The sequence below is a fragment of the Lepus europaeus genome, chromosome 6 (assembly GCF_033115175.1).
Source record: "Lepus europaeus isolate LE1 chromosome 6, mLepTim1.pri, whole genome shotgun sequence".
In the NCBI taxonomy this organism is placed as follows: Eukaryota; Metazoa; Chordata; class Mammalia; order Lagomorpha; family Leporidae; genus Lepus; species Lepus europaeus.
Window position 1 is genome coordinate 17,489,246 of NC_084832.1, and position 21,047 is coordinate 17,510,292.

General features: G+C 46.8%; 1 protein-coding gene across 2 annotated transcripts in view; it reads left to right on the top strand.

Annotated features, from left to right (window-relative positions):
• ABCC4 (ATP binding cassette subfamily C member 4 (PEL blood group)) overlaps positions 1-21,047 on the top strand; it is a 287,341-nt gene that overhangs the window by 230,518 nt on the left and 35,776 nt on the right. For both annotated transcript variants that reach the window (XM_062194025.1, XM_062194026.1), the window contains 5 exons: positions 1,288-1,407; positions 2,339-2,449; positions 3,387-3,487; positions 4,478-4,669; positions 13,635-13,790. In XM_062194025.1, coding sequence (XP_062050009.1) covers positions 1,288-1,407; positions 2,339-2,449; positions 3,387-3,487; positions 4,478-4,669; positions 13,635-13,790 — 680 coding nt within the window. The remainder of the gene's footprint in view (positions 1-1,287; positions 1,408-2,338; positions 2,450-3,386; positions 3,488-4,477; positions 4,670-13,634; positions 13,791-21,047) is intronic.

A 21,047-nucleotide genomic window follows, 5' to 3' on the forward strand; every position in this document is an offset into this window, starting at 1 on the left:
AGATAGTACTGCCCAGCTGTCTCTGATACTGAAAATTGACATTTAAGTGATCTTCACAACACATCTGCCTTTTATCATAAAGGTTTTTTAGTTTCACAAAAGTGAGTGTCATAGCAGTTACCCTTAGAAAAGTGCATAAAACAAGGATGGCATTTGGTTGCATTTCTCTAGGCAGGCATTTGGCATATCCAGACTCTGTATGGTGTCTGTAATCCGCTAGTAATGTCTGCCACAGGCATAGGTTCAGGGATGATTAACACACCTGCCATGTGTTTCTAACTGTTGGCCTAACTGTTGAGTTCTCATGCCAGGTTCCCACAGACTGTTAAGCTTAAGGTGCTTAATAAGGGATGCAGTAAGGGGGGAATTATTACATAGCTGTTGAATATTAGCTAATGAGGATTTTTGAGTTTTCTAAACTTTGGTAACAAAGTCTGGAGAAAAAGGCATTCAGTCATGCCTGAGAGTCACTGATTACTCTCTCCAGGACACCAAAAGCCCAGATGAAAAGTGTAGTGTTGGAAATGTTCCAGAAATGGGTCTGACGCCCGACACTGCCACTTAGTCGTGTTAATTTACTTAATTTTGCAAAGTGTTCTCAGTCTCAAGTCTGTTTTTCCTTCTTTCAAGGATATAAGATGCACCCTTTGGGATTCTTAGGAGGATTGCTTGAGACAGTGCTTGGAAAATGCTTGCAGGCCCCTACCAAAGATGTTGTAACCTTGGAACATGAGGGAACTAAAAGCATAATAATAAGGGGTTGGTGTTGTTGCACAGTGGATTAGGTCACCACCTGCCATGCCAACATCCCAAATGGGAGCCAGTTCAAGCCCTGGCTGCTCCACTTCTCATCTGGCTCCCTGCCACACTTGGGCCATCTTCTGCTTTCCCAGGTGGCAGTGGGCACAGACACATCCATAGCTAATGATCTTTCTGGATGGTGAGTACGCTAACAGAATTATGTTAGAAATGCTGCTAGTTTTTAACTCAGTGACAAACACTATCTGCCCTAGGAGATAAGAGGCAAGATTTTGGAGGGGAATTAGCCCAGAATTAGGTATGGATTAGAATGTGGTCAAAGGTGGGGTGAGAGACTTTCATTTCTGGGTCCTTAAAGTGAGTGATGGTGTGACCGGGGAGTTGTGTCTACTCAGGGTCCTCTCCAGGTGCTGGGAGCACTTGGAAGCACCACACCCACCACCCCCTGGGGTGCTGACCCCAGCCCAGAGACAGCTGCGTTCCTTGGGCCTCACTGAGCTGGTGTCGCCTCTGTCCTTGTCCCCACAGCACGGAGTCCGGTCTTCTCCCACTTGTCGTCTTCACTCCAGGGGCTCTGGACTATCCGGGCATACAGAGCCGAGGAGAGGTTTCAGGAGCTGTTTGATGCACACCAGGACTTGCACTCAGGTCTGTGTGTTTCCGGAAGTGCTGCTGCCTCAGCCTTGACCTTCCTCTGTCCCCTGGGCTGGCCCCATCCTGTCTTCCTCTCCTCCCCCTACCCTTCGGCTGACTGCTCTCAGAATCCACTCTGCTCCTACCTCTTCCACCTAGGCTTGCACCAAGCCCTGTGGCTCTCTGTCCCTTTAGAGCAGAGGTCAGCAAACACGTTTTTGCAAAAGAGTCCCTGGTAGGTGTTTTAAGCTTTGTGCACAGTGATATGTCCATCGCCACTGCTCGCCTTAGCACTTGCAGCAAGAAAGCAGGCAAAAATGCAATTATATTTCCTGATTATGAGATTTGCTACCCAGTCGGAGTGTGTTGTTATTTGCATCAGCAAGGTGATTTTCCACTTAATTTCAGAATTTCCTTTGAATATGCAACGTTCTGGCTGTCCTTTATTGCATTTTGAAGATTAAGTGGCACTTTAAAAACCAGATGTAGATCTTTGTGGTCGTTTAGATTAAACCCCCTAAGCAATACCACTACACACAGGGTATTTGGTTAAGTATGGAAGGTACTGGATGCAAATTGGGAGGGGTGCTCTCTGCTATTGAGGAACTGGGAGCCCTCAGCTGTGTGGGCAGGTGAACTTCACATTAAGGCCCATCATTGCCAGAGACACACTTGGCAGCCCATTTTCCTGTGTCCTTTATTCTTACTGCATTGCTGTTAGTACCCTCCGAGTTGTACATTTTAGTGCATCTTCCCACCACGCTGCCGTACTGTGCTGCGTGTGGGCCATCATTGCCTTTGTCACTTCGCTTTCTGGAACCTTCAGATCCGTTGAGTGAGCACCGTAGCTATCCTGCTCTGTAACAGCTGGGCAAAGCGCTCTCATGTCCGACACGGGTTTTTTTCTTATGGTGCTCTTCACGCTCATTGTGGTTCGCAAATCCAGAGGCTTGGTTCTTGTTTCTGACAACGTCTCGATGGTTCGCCGTACGTCTGGATGCCATCTGTGCCATCTTTGTCATCGTTGTTGCCTTCGGATCCCTGATTCTGGCAAAAAGTAAGTACAGATGTGAATAACTATTTATGGTATGATTACAATGTATTGCTGTGTTTACAGTTATTAAATGAAACTCCTGCCACCTTGTCTAATATCACATACTGTTTGGTTCTAATGAAGTGTAGTCAAGTGTTTGCAGCCTGTCAGGGTGAATATGATTCAGCAGTGTGGCCCACTCAGAAGTCACTTGGTCCTGAGGGATGCCTTTTATCTGCCTTTGAATGGATTGAGGTCTACGCAAATGACATTCTGAACATTCCTGGTCATGTCTGGTACTTGTGAGAAGGGGACCAAGTTTACCATTAAGCATTTTCTCCAGCTTAAAGCTGTAGGCTTTCAGTATCAAGTACTTGGACCTGTTGATCGTTGTTGCCTGGTGCACTGGTTGAGAAAGATTTCAGCAGGAAAGAGCATTATCCTGCCTGCCACGTGGGTAGTTGAGGAGCAGGTGTTGGCCTGTGTGGTGTGAAGTCACCATGCCTCACTCTCCCACCATTGCAGCTCTGGGTTACAGTATTTAATAATGGAACAATGAGAGCAGTATTTTAGCTTCAAAAGCATTGGCTGTTAGAAGCCATTGCGTGGTTTCCAACTGTGGTTGCCTTGGATGTAGGGAGTGGAATTATGTAATGGGTTCTGAAACCCTAACGATGCATGTCTGAATAAAGACATTATTCCTTGCCTATATGATACTGTTTCTCAAGTGTGGGTCAATCCTGTTGGGATTAATGAACTCCTTTAATAATCTTTTTGTATTCGTAGTGGAGTTTCTTTCATTCTATCATGATCTCAATCAAAACATAGTCAAAGTAGGACTCTTGATGGATCGTGTGGGGTTTGCTTAGTTGGGAAGGAGTCGTCTTGGTGAAGTGGCCGACGGCACCAGGCTCCAGTCGGGAATGAGACTGACTGTATTCTCTTCTTCTTCCCCCTGCAGCTTTGGATGCTGGACAGGTTGGCTTGGCCTTGTCCTACGCCCTCACTCTCATGGGGATGTTCCAGTGGTGTGTGAGACAAAGCGCTGAAGTAGAGAATATGGTAATGTTTATCTCAAAGTTCTCAGCCTTTCAAGTCTCCTTGCCATTAAATGGCATAAAAGCTATTCTTATGTAAAATATTAAAACTGTTATTTTTACATTGTGGCTCGTGGAGTTTTTTAAGATCCTTCCTCCATCTGTTTAAAGTTAATGTAAAATACAGTATATACATCTTTTTCTTAGTCTCATGTATGCTATGTCAGCAGGTTTTATATTCATCACAAGCTGTCTTCAAATGCAATAAATGTCTCTGTAGGAGGGAGGTTCTGAAATCCTAGAGAGGATATAGGCTAATTTCTTAGAGGCCTGTTTATTTTTGTTTCATAGTGAGCAATCCCTCATTCCTGGTAAAAGAAGAATTCAACGTTTTGAGGCTGTTTGTTTAATTAATAGACACCCCTCCCCCCAGTCAGCACTTCTTGTCTCATTACCCCGATGAACGGAAGGCAGGAGGCCTTGGATCTGCTGTTGTCTCTTCCTGGTAGCAGTGTGCTAGTCCAAGGGATCAGAAGGCTCCGTCTTTCAAACTTTGCACCTTCTCCTCAAGGCAGATCAGCAGTGACCATGGCAGCGTTCTGTTTATTCTTCTCAAGATGAGCAGTTACCGCAGTGAGGGTTGAAGACCATTCAGGTGAACTGACCTCCAGCAGGTGGCCTTGTTGTAGCAAGAGATTAGTCATTGGTGGCCTGGAGTATTTCCTTTTGAAAAACAAATCCTCTTTTTATTCACATGTTAAAATGGATACATAGAGTCTTAGCATCCATCCAGTTCTCTGATTCTTTTAGTATTATCATGGTATTGGAGAGACCAGTAAGTGCAGGCATGGTACGCCCATGACCGAGCTGGGCAATCATCAGAGTCCTCGTCCAACGCCTGCTTCTCCCTTTTGGGGAGTGTGAAGGCCTGAGATGCCCTCGCCCAGATGTGTGCTGCATTGACAGACCCACAAGGCCCTGTCGCTAACCTGTCTGGGTGCCTTATCTCTTCCAGATGATTTCCGTGGAAAGAGTGATTGAATATACAGACCTTGAGAAGGAGGCGCCTTGGGAGTCCCAGAAACGCCCGCCGGACGCTTGGCCCCAAGAAGGGGTGATCATCTTTGATAACGTGAACTTCACCTACAGCCTGGACGGGCCAGTGGTGCTGAAACACCTGACGGCGCTCGTGAAAGCAAGAGAAAAGGTTTGTCTGAACGCTCTTGCGTCTTCAAGTTTCAGCTAAAGATGTAGTGCCGTGTCTGCCTGTTTGGCTTCCTTGTGGATGTGTCAAGGGGACTTTTCCTTCCTCTGTGGATGCAAATTAGATCAGTGATGACAGAGATACACACTTATCTCAGCCAAAAGGCCGAGAAGCGATAATGACAGAGATACTCTTCCTTGGAAACTCACTGTGGAATGTGGAAACCACCCTTAAAAAAAAGGTATATGTTTTATTTCAAGGGCAGAGCTACAGAAAGAGAAAGAGAGGGAGAGATATCTTCCATCCACTGGTTCACCCTGCAAATGCTACAATGGCTGGGGCTGGGCCAGGCTGACGCTTGGAGCCTGGAGTTTCTTCCTAGTCTCCCATGTGGGTGCAGGGACCCAGGCACTTGGGCCATCTTCCGCTGCTTTCCCAGGTGCATTAGCAGGGAGCTGGATTGGAAGTGGGGCAAGCAGGACTCGAACCAGCACCAATATAGGACCCCAGCTTTGCAGGCTGCGCCTTTACGCTCTACGCCGCAGTGCCGGCCCAGGAAGCCACTTTCTTCATACTGTGAGCGGCCTCATGCTGGGTGGTGGGTCCTCGGCCCCAGACTGAGGCTCAAGCTCACCCAGGACACTGCACTCACCGTCTATTTCAGGCCTGCGCCTTGGAAGCCAGCCCCACTCCTGCGTGAGGTTCCCATCGCCTTACTCCTAAGTTGCTCGCGTCCTGCTCTTCCTCTCCATTGCCGCAGCCTCTGGCCCGGCCCTGCTCCTCTTCCTCCCTGCCGCTCTCCATAGCCTTCTTCATCTTCCTCCAGCCGGTGCTTTGCACCTGTTCCCATGCCTCCCTCCGTAGACTTTGCTTCTGAACCACGGATCTGATCCTCACATGATTCCTGTTGGCTCCTGGCCTTGGGCAGCTGCTGCTGCTATGGGAGAGGGGCTCCAGGCCCCCTCCAGCAGGAGCTGTGTGGGTCATTCTTAGTGAGCCAGTGAGGGCTGAGGACCCTGCCCCCAAGCTCAGAGTCAATGAGATGAAAGCAAAGAGGGGCTTGGGGGGGAGATTTTCTGCCTGGTTCTGCCTTCAGTGTCCCTGTCACATGTAGCCCGGGCTGTTGACCAGAACTAAGCCAGAAGGAACCAGGCAATAGGAAGCTCTTCCCCACCTGGTCCTCCAGCCTCCACTCCTAACGTGGGCCCTCACAGCCCTCCCCGCCTGGAGCATTCCGCTTATCCCAGGGCAGCTGTGCTCTGGCTGCCCCCTGCCTCAGGGTCATCCCTGCTGTCTCCTCATTTCCATGGTCAGCTTGAGTATCTGCCTCTGTGAGACTCGTGTGCCAGATGGCCCTGTAAGATCTCCGTCTGGATGGTGCTCTCTGTGCCTAAGGGGGAGCAGCCAGGGTGTCCATCAGGGGCTGGGTGGGATACACTGGGTGTTGTGTTTACATCCAGTGGGATACTGTTCAGCCTTACAGAGCCTGGATGTTCCAACACCTGCTACTGCGTGGTGGACTTTGAGCTAAGTGGAATAAGCCACTCACAGAAGGACCGTACTGTGTTTCTGCTCATTTGCAGTAGTCAGAGTCAGAGAAACAGGCATGGGGGTTGCCAGGGCCCGGATGCCAGGAGGAATGGGGACTTGTTTAAGGGGCATGGTTTGGGTTTGCAAAATGAGGAGAATTCTTTAGCAGGATGATGGTGATGGTTGCACAGAATTGGCATGTATTTAATGCCACTGACCAGTACACTAGAAAACAGCCAAGACAGTACATTTTATATTTGCATGCAGTTAAAAGAAATTTTATGTATTGTACAATTAATTTTTTTTTTAAAGATCGCGTGATGGCATGATTTGGAATTATGTATTATGTATGTGTCTGTACCTCACAGTTCTCTGCAGTTTTTTTGGGTTTGGGGACATTTGATTTTCATCCTTGTCCCCCAGAACATGGCCATCGTTGGCAGGGCACATGGTGAGTGCTGAGGGTGACAGTGAGCGAGGGAGCGACGTGCAGGCAGGGTGACTCGGAAACACAAGCGCCCTCGCGAGGGCGCTGCCGTGAGCTTCCCACTCCCCATGGGTTGACATGTGATGCCCTGATGTTGGGAAGGTGCCCAAGTGCCACCCAGGGACAGCGCCAGCCAGGCCCTTGGCCACCGTTTCCCTGTAGGTCGGAAGGATAACTGAGGATAACTGAGCCAAACCCTCCGCCGCAGCTCTTAAAGCAAACCTTTCCACATTCTGTGCCTGCCGCACCAGAAGGGGTGCGTGCTCCCTCACCAATCTTCCATCCTACACGGAACTCTGTGTGTTTGCACACATCTTCAATTTCCCTCCAAGCCCGAACATTTTAATTATCTAAGAAATATCCCTGCGTTTGTATTCCTCCATCTGAAACCCCGCCCCTTGCCCAAATTGTAGGATTATCTGAGATGCTGAAGTGGGTGAGGATAAATTAAAGACTGAATTCTAGTATCTACAGTAACTGGACTTCTGGTTCCTTGCCTCAGTTTCCCCTTTAGCTCCAGGTAGCAGGGTGACCAGATGGTTTCATCCGTGTGGGGGCAGGGGGAGGGGTTAGCTTTCACCCCAGTGCCTGCCACCAGCCCCCCTGTTCCAGGCCACCTCTTAGCTGTTGGGTTTGATTGCGGGAGGCACTATTTCAGACCTGCACATGGGGGTGTGCCTGCACAGCAGAAATGACTCTTTTTCAATCTTTCCCTCTCCTCCGATTTCTGGAAGTTACATTAAATAGGAAAATGTAATCGCTACTAAACAGGCTTCTAATTCATAGAAAAAATAGCAAGTAAAAATAAAGAATGAAATGAGGTAAATAGCACCCGAGGCTTCCTGGTCAGAGTCTAAACACTGGCTGCATTTTTCACTTAGATGATTTTGTGGTTGATTTGATCGTTTTAGAGAGTACTGGGCCATTTTAAAGCATTTTCCAGCTCTACAGCTAGATTGATTTTGGTTTGTTTTTTTTTTTTTTTGCTCAGAGCTATTACTTCGATAATACATTTTTACAGATGTGTACTAGACCTTGCTATAATGGGCAAAAATATTAGTTTCCTGCGTTTTCTCCTCTTTTGCATAATGCTTTCTCAGAAAGCCCTCCCCTTATGGCCTGATCGCCTCGTTTCCCTGCCTACTATCTGATCCTGGCTTCCCCAACTGTGGTTCTGGTACCCGCAGCTTCTGCATCTTCTGGGAACTTGCTAGAAATTCTGACTTGCAGAGTCGCTGAATCAAAATCACATTGAACAAAACCCCCCACGTCCCCAACAAGAGTCCTGTAATGGGAGGCAGTTCTCTGTCAACACTCATAGTCTACCCAACTACAGGACCCCTCTTGGTTCCCCCACTATAATCCCCCTGCCCCCACCACCATATTCATCCATGCCTGGGAATGCGATCTGTAATGAACCAGGTACCATTTGTCTCCGCTGCTTCTCCCTGCTAGCCAGGGAGGAAACCAGCCAGGCCATCCAAGTGCTAGGGAGACCCGCTGCAGCACAGGGAAGAGGCAGGTGGTCCTGGGTATGAGTCCCGCTCTGCCACTTACACAGCCCTTTATTGCAGACAAATTCGTCAGTGTTACTGAGCCTTGGCTTTCCGCTTTTGCAAAGAAAGAAGTACCAGAGCCTAAGCTCTGTAAGCTGTTGTAGAACTTAAGCGAGATAAGATGTGGGAAATAAGTAGCACAGAGACAGACGCAAAGTAAATGCTTGATCACAGATAGCTGTCATTATCCTAGGGTGTAAAATGAACCTAACCACTTTGCATGCATAAACTGTTATCTGCCTCATGAAGATGAGAGATTGGCTATTCACAGTATTTCTGGTTATCAGATGCATCTGCCTGTGTCTGTCTTCTCTATCCAACTTTTAGAAAACCTGAACATTATGGTGATAGATTTCTCATAAATTTCTCAGGCCTGGGTTAAACTCTCAGCTCCCTGCAAAATTCCTATTTTTTCCACAGGAAATGCAAATAACGCAAAGCTGCATCTGACGTAGGCCCTGCCCTGAGCACGCACAGTCCAGTGAAGAAACAAACGATAGATAAATGGCTGATGTGGGTGGCGGAAGGGAGTCAAAGGCTTTTATGGATGTTTAGGAGAAGGTGATAGATACCCCTTGTGGGTCTGAGAGCAGAGCCATCTTGTGGAAGAAGGAATTGGAAGTGAACTTGGAGACGCGTGGTTAGAATTTCAGCAGGCGGAAATGCATGGGAAAGGCATTCAGCTGGAGGACTGGCGTGAGCAAAGGCACTGTGCTGTGATTGATGTAAACGGAGGTACTAGGCACCGAGAAGACAGATGCTCACTGGCTTCCGGTGGGGACACATCCCAATAAACTCATGAAAATGTGTTTAAATCAAAATACACTTCCTACACCGAACCCCCAAAACGGTCTCGCTCAGCAGCACAGTACACTGAGAGCATCGGTTATTTTCCCGTGTGGCCATGGGGCTGACAGGGAACTGTGATCGCCACTCCAGCCCACAATCGCAACAGAGGATTGGGTCATCTTCTCTAGCCCTGGAAAAGATCCAAACCAAAATCAGAGTACAGAAGTGGGCTTGTGGGATTGTGGGTTCAGCTGCAGCTAGGGACACCTGCATCCCATACCAGTGTCATTTTGAGTCCCAGCTACTCTGCTTCTGATCCAGCTTCCTGCTAATGAGGCAGTAGATGATGGGCCAAGTGCGTGGGCCCCTTCCATCTATAGATGGAGATCTGGGCTCCTGGCTTTGGCCTGCCTGGCCCAGTCCTGGCTGTTACGGGCATTTGAGGAGTGAACTAACAAATAGAAGATCTCTCTCGCTCACTCTCGCTGGTCTCGCTCTGCCTTTCAAGTAGACGAAAATAAATACATAAACCATTAACAAATTTTTTTTTGAAATACAGAATCTACTGAATGAAGTATTGCCTTAAAACTTGCTCTGAGTGGAAAGTCCTAAGCTGAACTGTTGAAGGTTGGGGCCCTTCTCTATACAGGGACATGAATTACCAGGGGTAGGGCACTCATTTTTATGTTTAGTCCTTATGACCACCAGGCAACCCTACGAAGCAAACTCGGGAGCTCAGGAGGGAAGAGTGAGCCAAGAGCCTGAGTGGCGGCGGTTTCCCAGCAGGAAGCACCAGGCAGAGGCTTCCTTTGAAAGCTGAATCTAAGAAGTGAGCACCAGGGTCACAGAGGGAAGACCCAGGAGGCAGGAGGCGGCAGCTGCTGTGTGCTAGCAGGATGCAAAGGACAGCGTTGCTACTTTCTGAAATCAGAGTAACATCCCTGAAAACCCAGTCTTAAGGATCAGGCTGGGGATCGCACAGGGAGATGGGTGGCAGTGGGAACCGGTGTCTTATATCTGGAGGGTTCGCTTCACAGCCTCCTTTGAAAGTGTTCCTACCTGTCTCTCAGCAGTTCCACATCTGAGAGTTTATTGTCGGCAGATAATTAAGGTTGTTTGCAAACATTTAGCTTCAAGAATATTTAACGTGATGTTGTTTATAACAGCAAAATATTGGAGACAGCCTAAATATCCACAAGGGGGGAGGTTGTTAAGTGAATGGTCATATATACTGTATTATTATGTGGATGTTAAAGTATTTATGAAACATTAAATGAAAGCGTTTCAAAAGCACATTCAGATTAATCTCATTTTCTTTAATTGTTTGAGTTTGTGTATATAGGAGGACAGGCATGTGCGTACACACACACAACACCCAAAAAGAAAATGCCTTCTCATGTGCAGAGTGGTTCTACCAGAGTTCCGGGGCTCTGGCTAGGAGTCACTCCCTTTTCAAGTTCCCTGGCACTGGGTGTAAGTAGGACAAAGTTCGTCTTGGTTTTTAAAAGGCAATGCACCTTTGCACTTAGGTGATGGCTACAGGAATTAAAACAAGGGGGTTGAGGCAGAAACAGAGGAAGTAGAGTGTTCAGGGCTTCGCTCCAGGCTGTGTTTGAAGAAAACGGGGGGGAAGTAGGATGGGGGTGTTAAGCCGTGACCTTGGCAAAGACGTCCTGAGATTACATTGGAGGCGTCCACCACAGCAGTCTTGCGCAGGGCGAGTGGGGGTATAGACCATGCTGAGTTTGCTGTGTGAAGAGAGGCCCGAGTGCAGCGTCTTCTCACGCTGATGTCGCTATCAGGGGACCACCCTGGACCTGTTTAGGAAATGAAGGGACAGTGGCAGCAACAGCTACGATGACCCCATCTCAGTATGTCTCTTTAGTGTGATATGTGTAAACTGAGTGATGTTGGCGAGATTCTCCCCAGGCATTTGGTAAAAACCCAGGGATGACCTGGGAGAGACTGCAGATGGTAGTTTGATGACTTTGAAAGGTAGAGAAAAGTCAGCAGAGCGAGGTTTTCTTTGAGTTGCCTTTTTTCTTGTCCCCTCTGGAGTGTGGAATTCCCAATGCGGTGGTATGAGGCAGCTCTCAGGTCTCTGCCTTGCAGGGCCACCCCAGCCACTTCCTAACAGTGTGTCCAGGTTTGCAGGGATGGATCAGTGCCGCGTGAGGGTGCACACATTCTCACAACCTGACATTTGCCTTTGCCGTGATTTACATGTGAAAACCCCGAGAGGGACATCCCGAATGAGCACCTGTTCCTGCTCCACTTCCGAGCCAGCTCCCTGCTAATGACCTGGGAAAGCAGCAGAAGACGATCCAAGTACTTGGGCCCCTACCACCCACGTGGGGGACCCAGATAAAATTCCAGGCTCCTGACTGGCCTGGCCTAACTCCAGCTTTGTGACCATTTGGGAAGTGAACTAGTGGATGGAAAAAATCTCTGTGTGTGTGTTTCCCTCTCTCTTCGTAACTTTGCTTTTCAAATAAAATAAATCTTTTTTTTTTTTTTTTTTTTTGACAGGCAGAGTGGACAGTGAGAGAGAGACAGAGAGAAAGGTCTTTCTTTTGCCGTTGGTTCACCCTCCAATGGCCGCCGCGGTAGCGTGCTGCGGCCGGCGCACCGCGCTGTTCCGATGGCAGGAGCCAGGTGCTTATCCTGGTCTCCCCTGGGGTGCAGAGCCCAAACACTTGGGCCATCCTCCACTGCACTCCCTGGCCACAGCAGAGAGCTGGCCTGGAAGAGGGGCAACCGGGACAGGATCGGTGCCCCGACCGGGACTAGAACCCGGTGTGCCGGCGCCGCAAGGCGGAGGATTAGCCTGTTGAGCCACGGCGCCGGCCAATAAAATAAATCTTGAAAGTACAGAGAGATACACCGATAGACACACACACACACGCACACACCACATGTTAGTATAGTCATGTGCTTGGGCATACCTGTGTGCAGGAAGTGGCACATCTAAAATGTAAATTAGGGCTTACCAAAAAATAGACACAGCTCCAAGGACTAAGAAATTAGATCAAGCCACGGTTTTTTTAATTTTGAAACTCTATAAATTCTTTTTTGAAATGCCACTATTGATTTTATAGGGTAACTTTTTTTTTTTTAAATGAGAGAATTTGTTAAATTCCCAGCATGTAATCAGTGGACAATAAAGTTCACTTCCTCTCTGTTGAAAGCAGTGAGTTTTCAGAGTTTACTGAATTGATGTCAAATGATCGTAGGGGTTCTAATTTCTGAAGAAGGATAATATCATTTCTGAAGATGGGAGATGCCCACCTGGGAGAGTATGGTTGGGCAAGCTCAGGGGTTAAGAGGCCAGTTTCTGCACACAGTGTTTACAGCGCAGTCTCATCCCTGACCAGCATTTTGTGAGCATTATTTTGACACTTTGATCTTATTGTCAGTGCACTTCGTTTCTCTGTGCTTTGGCTTTAATAAGAGGAAGGATACTCAACACACATCTTTCCCAAGGGGCAATTGGGTGTATTAATTGGCTTGCAAAATACCTTTTGAACTGCTCAGATGAAAGACCCCTTTTAATAGCAAATGTTATTTGTGTTGTTGTTGGTTTCATTATGCATATTTGACTACTCATTCCTGTCTTCTAAAAGGAAAGTCAGGGACTGGAAGCTGCATTTTAAAATGTTAAGGTGTTTTCTTTTGGGATAGAACATCACTAGGTATTTAATGTCTAAAAGTGATTTTTTGGTTTCTCCACCGAAGAATCATTTGTCTGAAATGACAAAACCTTTGGACAATGAATATTTATTTGTACCTAACACAGCTGACTTGAGTTGTTAACTTCTCTGCAGAATTATCCAAGAAATTTTCAAGGTTCAAAATGCGCAGAACTGGAGCTGGCATTGTGGTGCAGTGGGTTAAGCCGCTGCCTTCAACACCAGCATCCCCCATATCCCAGCTGCTCCACTTCTGATCCAGGTCTCAGCACATGTGCCTGAAAAGCAACAGAAGGTGGCCCAAGTGTTTGGGCCCTGTCACCCACGCGGGAGACCTGAATGGAGTTCAAGGCTCCTGGTATTAGCCTGCCCCAAGTCTGGCTGTTGTGACTATTTGGGGAGTAAAGCAGTGGATGGAAGATCTCTCTTCCTCTCTCTCTCTCTCTCTCTCTAACTCTTTCAAGTAATAAATCTGTTTTTTAAAAATGCCCAGGCCCTAAAAGTAAAGCTCATCTTTAAATCGACTTCTTACCAACCCCGTAAGAAGTGACTGGCTTTCCACTGCCAAGAAGCAGATTGTTAATTTTCACTCTCGTTTCTAACCTGGATCTCAGCCGAGGCCGTTTTGCCCCCACCCCCGCCAGGACAATTGTCAGTGCCTGATTTTTGCATGTCACAATTTGGGGGGGGGGGGTGCTCCTGGCATCTGGTAGGTGAACCGCTGGATTCTGGTAAACACCCCGCGCTAGACAAAGAATCCTCATCCCAGAATGCCTACAGTGCTGAAGCCGAGGGATTCCTTTAAGCCAGCCGCTGTGTAAGACCTGCTCAGTTCATCTTGAGAACCAGCATTTTCTCCTAGGTGTGTTGCACGTTGCATTGTTATGTTTAATCCCTCCTCCTGGATCTCTCTGTAGGTTGGCATTGTGGGAAGAACAGGAGCTGGAAAAAGTTCCCTCATCTCAGCCCTTTTCAGATTGTCAGAACCTGAAGGTAAAATTTGGATCGATAAGATCTTGACAACTGAAATTGGACTGCACGATTTAAGGAAGAAAATGTCAATCATACCTCAGGTATGCAAGTCGGAGCATTCTCACTGTGCTTCTATAAGGGCACCAAAGTGTAATTGCTTTTAATTTTATTGCTTTTTTTTTAATTGGAGGAAAGGATTGATCCTTCTCCCCCAGTAGAGCATAGTTTTAGCGCTTAGTAGTTTCAACAGATGTTATCATGAGATACCAGGGTTATTTGTTCATTCATTTGAGTGTGTGTGTGTGTGTGTGTGTTAGAGGAAGAAAGAGTTTCATGGCTGGTCCATGATTTTAACCAAGGAGGCAGTACCGAGTGGAGAGGAGGAGCCCAGGAAGGGAGGTCCTTCCTCCACACCTGTGTTTCCTCTCTGCCAGGCTGCTCAGAGAGCCACCTCTGAGGGCTGAGCACATCAGTCCCTGTAGAGTGAGTTCTTCCTGAAGACCCACTGCGTGCGTGCTCTGAGCTGAGCCTTCTGCTTCCCACCAGCCGTGGGACTTCCGGGGTGTTGCAGAGAGCGGATTGTATGCACAATAGGCGCTCCAGCCGTGGATTCCGGTTCATCCGTCCAGCATCCATTCAGGAAGCATTTATCAAGCAGGTCCTGTTCGGCAGATCTAGAGCCGTGGGCAGCAGCAGCCTTTGCCTCCAGCAGCTCTGGGGCCTCCCGTCTCCTACCCTCTGCTTTGACGTTCTCCATGTGTTCAACTCCAGACTTGCTGTTGGGGGTTTCTCATTTGGGGTTTTTTCTACTCCACTGTGATCTGCCCATCAAAGGGCGTTCAGGAACACACACACTCTCGAGCTGAGAAGTACAGAGGAAGAGAGCAGGTGAGCGTGTTTCCTGGGCAGGTGGGTGTGAGGCACACTTAGATGCTTGCTGGTTTGCAAGCAAAGAATATGACACCCAAGGGAAGGAGAATGTGGGCTTCTGCCTCATGACCAGGTACAGCCAGACTGTGCTGCTACTGTCAACCTCGAACTAACTGGAAATATTGTAATTGATCTGAAATTGAGATAACCCTTTCTGAAGCATAGTGAGATACTATCTCATACTTACTAGGATGACTACTATTAAGACAAAAAAACAAAAAATACTCAGTGTTGACAAAGACACGGACAAAGTAGAACCCTTGCACTGTGCTGGTGGGAGAGCAAGATGCTGCGGCCACTGTGGAAAACGGGGAAGTTCCTCAAAACATTAAAAACAGGAGTTAGCACACGACCCGGCAGTTCTGCTCCTGAGTGTCTACCCGGAAGGATCGAAAGCACGGTCTAAGGGGGTATTTTTATACCTGTGTCGTAACAGCATTATTCACAGTAACTCAAATGTCCACCAACAGGGAGAAGGTATAAAGAAAATGTGATATATCCATAACGTGGAGTATTACTCAGCCTTCAAAAGCAAGGCACTTCTGAAGCATGTTGCAGCACGGATAAACATTATGTCAGATTAAATAAGCCAGTCACAGAAGGACAAGTGCCAGGTGGTCCCACTAAGGATGTGGTGCCTACGGTTGTCACGTTCAGGGAGACAGAAAGGATGGTGTCCACCAGCGGCTGAGAGAAGGTGGGGGTGGGCAGTTACGCTGTGTTATGGACATAGATGAGAATGAGCAGCACATAACAATGGGACTGTGCTTCTTACCGCTGAGCTGTGCGCTTTAAAGTGGAAAATGCTATATATTGTGTGTATTGTATCACATTTTTAATTTTTTTGAAAAAAGATACGCCTTTCAGGAAAAATGGAAGATGGTTTTCAGCAGGTTAAGGGTCCTCTGACCATCAGAAGCAGGGCTTGGTGGCTGCGGTAGAAAATGAGAATTTAAAGTCCCAGGTTTTCTATTTGGGTCGTACCCATCTCAGAAATGGGCCAGATGGGAGTCTCTGGGCAGAGACCACGGGCGTTTCTGTAAAAAACTTTCATATCCCCGGATGAAAGGATCTAGAAACGTGCCCTGTGTTACTTTTAATGCTTCTTAATAAGAAAGGGTTATATGCTTGTGTACATAAAAGAACTCTAAATAAAGAAGTAGCGTTAGATGCTTCTTGGCTCAGCCAGGAATGTTTTGGAAGCACATCTGAGCAAAGACTAAGTACACCTTGACATCACCAGGTTTTGGTTGTGTTCCATCAGTTCCCACCCTCCTTTTGAGCCAATGTTCTATGTATGCACGGCAGAGAGTGCTTACAAAACAGCGCTCAGCTTTGTATCCATGTAGATGGTGATCACCAAGCGTTGTCAACACAGAAGCTTTATTTTCCAACCTTATATGCCTTTGTCTCCAAGGCACAGGGTTAGTCAATAAAAAGAAACAGTCTGCAGACTGACACAGGCAGGGTCCCAGGAAACCATTCCCGAGTGGCCTGGGAGTTATGCTTTCACAGCCAGTGCTGAGTGCCCACAAGACCACGTTTCATTCCCTCGGCCACCTCCAAGTGTGCAACCTTGATGAGGTCACGTGGCCTCGGTGCTCCAGCATCCTCGTCCTTACCCCAAGTCTAGTAATTGCTGTGCACACTTATCTGCATGAGCAAATGGCCTGGTGCCTGCTTCTTGGGAATGTTCAATAAATAGTAACTGTTTGTTATTAAGGGTTGGGGTCAGGGCCTGTTGGTAACACCTTATGGATGACCTAGGCATGTTCATTTCTGTTTCTGTTTTTGTGATCCTTGGTGATTTTTTTAAACGAACCTATATATATTTAGTGAAGCAGCAAGGAAAAAAAAAAAACAAGAAAGAAAAACGAAAAAAAAATACTTAATAGTTGTAGGGGAAAAAAAATCTCAAGCCTAATTAGGGATTTCCCACAAGGAAGCAAAGGTGAGACTGTCACTTCGTTTTGTTTTGCTTCCTGCCACCCAGTTCTTCCCAGCCTTGCTGCCCCCTGCCCTGGACCCCATGAACGCTTTTCAGGCCCCCACAGAGCCGGCTGGCATCTTCTCTACCCCGCCTACATTCCTTGCTATTTTCTACCTCTCCTTGAGGACCAAGCCTTTTCTCTCATTTTCATGGCTCCAGTCTCTGACAAGTGACATGGGCAGTAGTTAATTCTGAACATTTGTGGAATCTTTAACGTGCTTTCCTTGCTCTCAAACCTCTCATGTAGTCCTCACCACAGTTCTGTCATCCTCCTCATTTGACAGGTTGAGAAACTGAGGCACCGAGTGCTTAGCGCACTTAGTAAGTAAGTAAGTGGCAGAGCCACGAGGCTGGCTGGGTGCAGGCACTGGCGACTCCAGAGCTGCAGCCTCCCAGACACTTTATCCTAGTCTGTAGAACAGCATCTGCCATAGGAACTCTGCCTCGGGACTCCATGTGAGGAGGGCCGCATGCGCACCCACCCCCACCCCCACCCCCACCCCCACACACAGAAACAAATACTGCACAAAACCGCATGACTCTGTGGCCTGCACTCTGATATTTTCCATTACATCCGTTCTATTCTGCTTCATATAAAGACAAAATGATGGGCACGAGCCACAAAATTGATTTCATGATCCATTGGTCGCACCTGCACGTTGAAAGACGAGTGCCTCACTGTCCCGCTGGCGTGGCAGGGGCCCTAACACCTGACACTCATCCTCCCAGCAGTCCTGCAAGGCGGATGGTGTGAGCCCCACATTCCAGGTGGGAAACTGAGGCTTGGGCAGAGTCCTAAGGTGCCCAAGGCAAACAGCTGGTCAGCAGTAGAGTCAGAACCCAGGCTGGCAGACTCCACATGTGATTTTTATTTTTCATTCAAGAAAATGTTGATTGAACCTTGGTTATTTTACCCATCGTTCTTATCCACCCCTTTTAGAAAGGATTCCCAAATCCATGGCAAAAGGGAACAAACAGAGCAAAGTTCAAAGATAGCTTCTCTGGTTTGCACAGTTAGGTGGCTGAAAGACAGCATTGTTTGTGATTATTTGCCAAAAAACACTCAACCCTTGGCAGGAAAAGAAAGCCATTTTCAGAGCAGGGATTTGTTCATGTCTGCATCACAGGCAATGAGCGTCAGGAGACAACAGCTCGAAGCCTTCCCGCGCCTTGCTCTTGACTTACTGCCTACCGGTGGGGAGACATGGGAGGTGGCCGCAGTGCAGAGGCGCACTGCCCTCTGCCCCTGAGTAGTGGAGAGCAGGGTGGCTTGTGTGGAAGCTCCCTGACGTAGGGAACCTACCGTATTGGGAGCAAACAGCCACAGGCATGTGGCCCATCCCTTCCCTTCCTTCTAGCTTGGGCTCAACCCTTGGCTAATGGCTGAGGGTCGTCTGTCACTCTTGACCCTGCCAAGAACAGTGCAGATTTAGGGGTGAAGGGCCTGGGCCTGGGCCTGCAGGTAGTGACATACCAGTCGGGGCCATCCTGAAGAGCAGACTCCTTAATTCACCTGCAAAATATCAGGAGTAAGCAAACAATGAAAGCGCTGCCTAAGTCATTTCCGTAAACAGAACGGATAGCTGTGCCCAAAGTGGTTAAATGCGCTCTGTGAAGACAACAGCAGAGTGAGACTGTCTTCAGGGAATGGCGTGCTTATCGCAAAGGATCTGGAGAAATGGATTTCAAAACTTTTTTTGGATGGGTTTTTTTTACACCCAGAGCCTTTATCCTGTTGGCACCAAAAAAAAAAAAAAAAAAAGCTTTCAATTGAAGAGTAATTCCATGCAAATTCAACATTTATGATAGACCTTAAGGGTTGGCACACATCAACAGCTGTAATCTTTATCATGATGAAACAGATTCCTTTTTTAAATTTAGTAGATCAGAGAAAAAGCAAAGTGTTTTTTTAAACAGTCCGCTCTGCTGTCTTTGGTATTTCTGCCCCTGAGTTTTCTTCAGTAGATTGGAAAGGTTAACCAGAGCTGTGTCTCTTTAAGCCTTTTTTTTTATTATTATTATTACCTGCTTTTCTTTTCTTTCTTTCTTTTTGAGAACAAAACTCCAAGAGAAAAAGAGGTGGGTATGCTGTTACAAGTAAAGAAATACAATTGGATTCTGGCCGAATGCAGTGGCTGCTTTGTCTCTGTACTCTGAAGTCTTCATTAAAGCCCCTGGAACTGCTCCCTGGAGCTGGTGACCTTTTTGTATCTAAAGAGGACTTTACACAACTTAGATTCTTTTTCCTTTGTTGGAGAACAATGTTCTTTTCTTCTGAGAATGGATGATGATCAGTTCATTCAGAGGCTACAGGATTAAAAAAAAAAAAAAAAGAGGCCCAAGATTTAAAGTGACTTCAGGTGGTTGCCTCCTGAAGATGGTGTTGCCCTCAATAAAGGATCTCAAGGTTTGAAAATGAAAACGTAGCTTTGAGGCCACCAGGAAACAGTAGGGGTGGCTCCCGTTGACTCTTTTTTAGGCTAGGGAAGTTTTCTCCTTTGGGACCCAAAAAGATTAGGGGACAGTGAAGTGTTGTATGACCTGTTGGCAGTGTGTAACGTCTTGGATGGGTTTTGTCTTGGTCCCAGCTCGTCTGACGTGGCTAGGGGTTAGTGGGTAGAGTTTCTTGAGATAATGAGAGGCTTGTCTTCCTGTAGTGTGTGCAGAGGGCTGGTAAGACTAGTTTTCAGCCTTGCAGTTATATTGAGGGATTATCCATTTACTACGCTGAATGCTTTGATTCAGTGTGGCCACTTTTGGATCACATGTCTTGTACGAACTTGAGTTATGTTAGTAACTACCGAACCTAGCACCCAAGATTTTCTTAAAACCCTTAAATCTTAAACAATTTTTAATAATCTTAAAGTACAAACTTTAAACTGTAATGAAAAGCAGATGTGCTACTGGTATGCTCTGCTTACAATACTTTATTGAAGAAGAGCTTTTGTTTTCCTGACTGTACCATGCCAGCCAACTGTCGAGGTTAAAATAAAATGTTTTTGAAATAAGGTTTAAACATAGATCTTGAGGATGAAGTACACTTAGGCTTATACATCTTGCATATATTTACATAAAGTTTGTATGTCTTCCCATAAATCTCTGTGTACTGAAGTATTCCTCCTACAGACATTTTTACAACACTTACTTAAGATTAGCTTGTTAACGTCATTGCGTGGAAATGGGCACTTTAAATGATATCTATCAGAAATAATCATTAATTTGACCCTTATCTGTTCTTCCAGTATTGTCTACAATGAGCACTTTTACTACCTGTTGGAGATAATTTAATGGTTTCTTATTTGGCAAGTAGATGAAAGTAGATTGAGTGGAAACCAAAATGAACATTGTGCATAAAACACATTGACATATTAAACTAGACATTGTTAACAAATTGCATGCTGGTTTTAAAGAAAAATATAGCTTCCATCAGTTAATGTTGTATTAAATCAGTCTCCTCATTCAGCAAGTCGTGATTGAAATTTTACTCATTATTAAATGATATTATTTGGCATGTCACAACGAAGAAAAATTGTCTTGTTCGCTGTATTATGTTCTTCCATCTGGTATTGCAAAATAAACATGAGTAATTGCCCAATCTTTCCCTGTGCGTTGACAATGCAGATTTAATTGAGGTCCCTTTTAGCAGTGGAAAACTTTTGCCTCATGACGCCGGTCAGCAGTATCTGGGTGATGATGGCAGAACCTTCTTTGGGCCGGTGGAGTGAGTGTCAGGTGATGTTGAGAGTTCAGTTTTTAAGGCAGCCTTAGCCGTTGCACAGGGGCTCAGTGGGCACCACAAAGGCCAAGAAGGCCTCATGTCAGTCCCCCAGTCTTTGCAGACATACATCCATTTCAAGAGATTCCTAAAGGGAAGAAGGTGAGGGTGGTGACAGCGAGAGGACTCGATTGAGAAATCACGGCTTGGTCATTTTGTAGCATTGTATAACCAGGGATTTTTGTTTCTGATCCTTTCAGGGCATATCAGTCATTTCATTGATTTTGTACAAATAAAGGGTCCATTTTAAAATCTCTTGAATTGGGAGATTTTGCTGCACGATATGTAATTTTTGATGGCACATCCTTTGCCTTCTCCATACATTTCTCCCTCATCCATCTTAACACTGAGACAATAGGGGAGAGAATAGGAATCTGAGTGTCACTCTTCTTCCTGGCTAGAGAGGATGAGATGTCTACCTCCTTACCTTCTCCTAGTCTTTTTGAGAAGTCAGGAGGAAGGGTCCACCCCCTGCAGATGATGAGATTTGAGGCTGACGACTCCCATGAGCTGTTTTCCGGTACCCAAGGAACGAACAGTCACAGAGGTGTTTTCTTGTTCCAAGTCGGTGCATCCCATGGTTCTGCCGCTTCATTGAAAGGGGCCAGTTGGGCTGTTTTCTGTTGCTCGTGTTCTCGTGGCCTGGGGTAGTGGAGCCTTTAG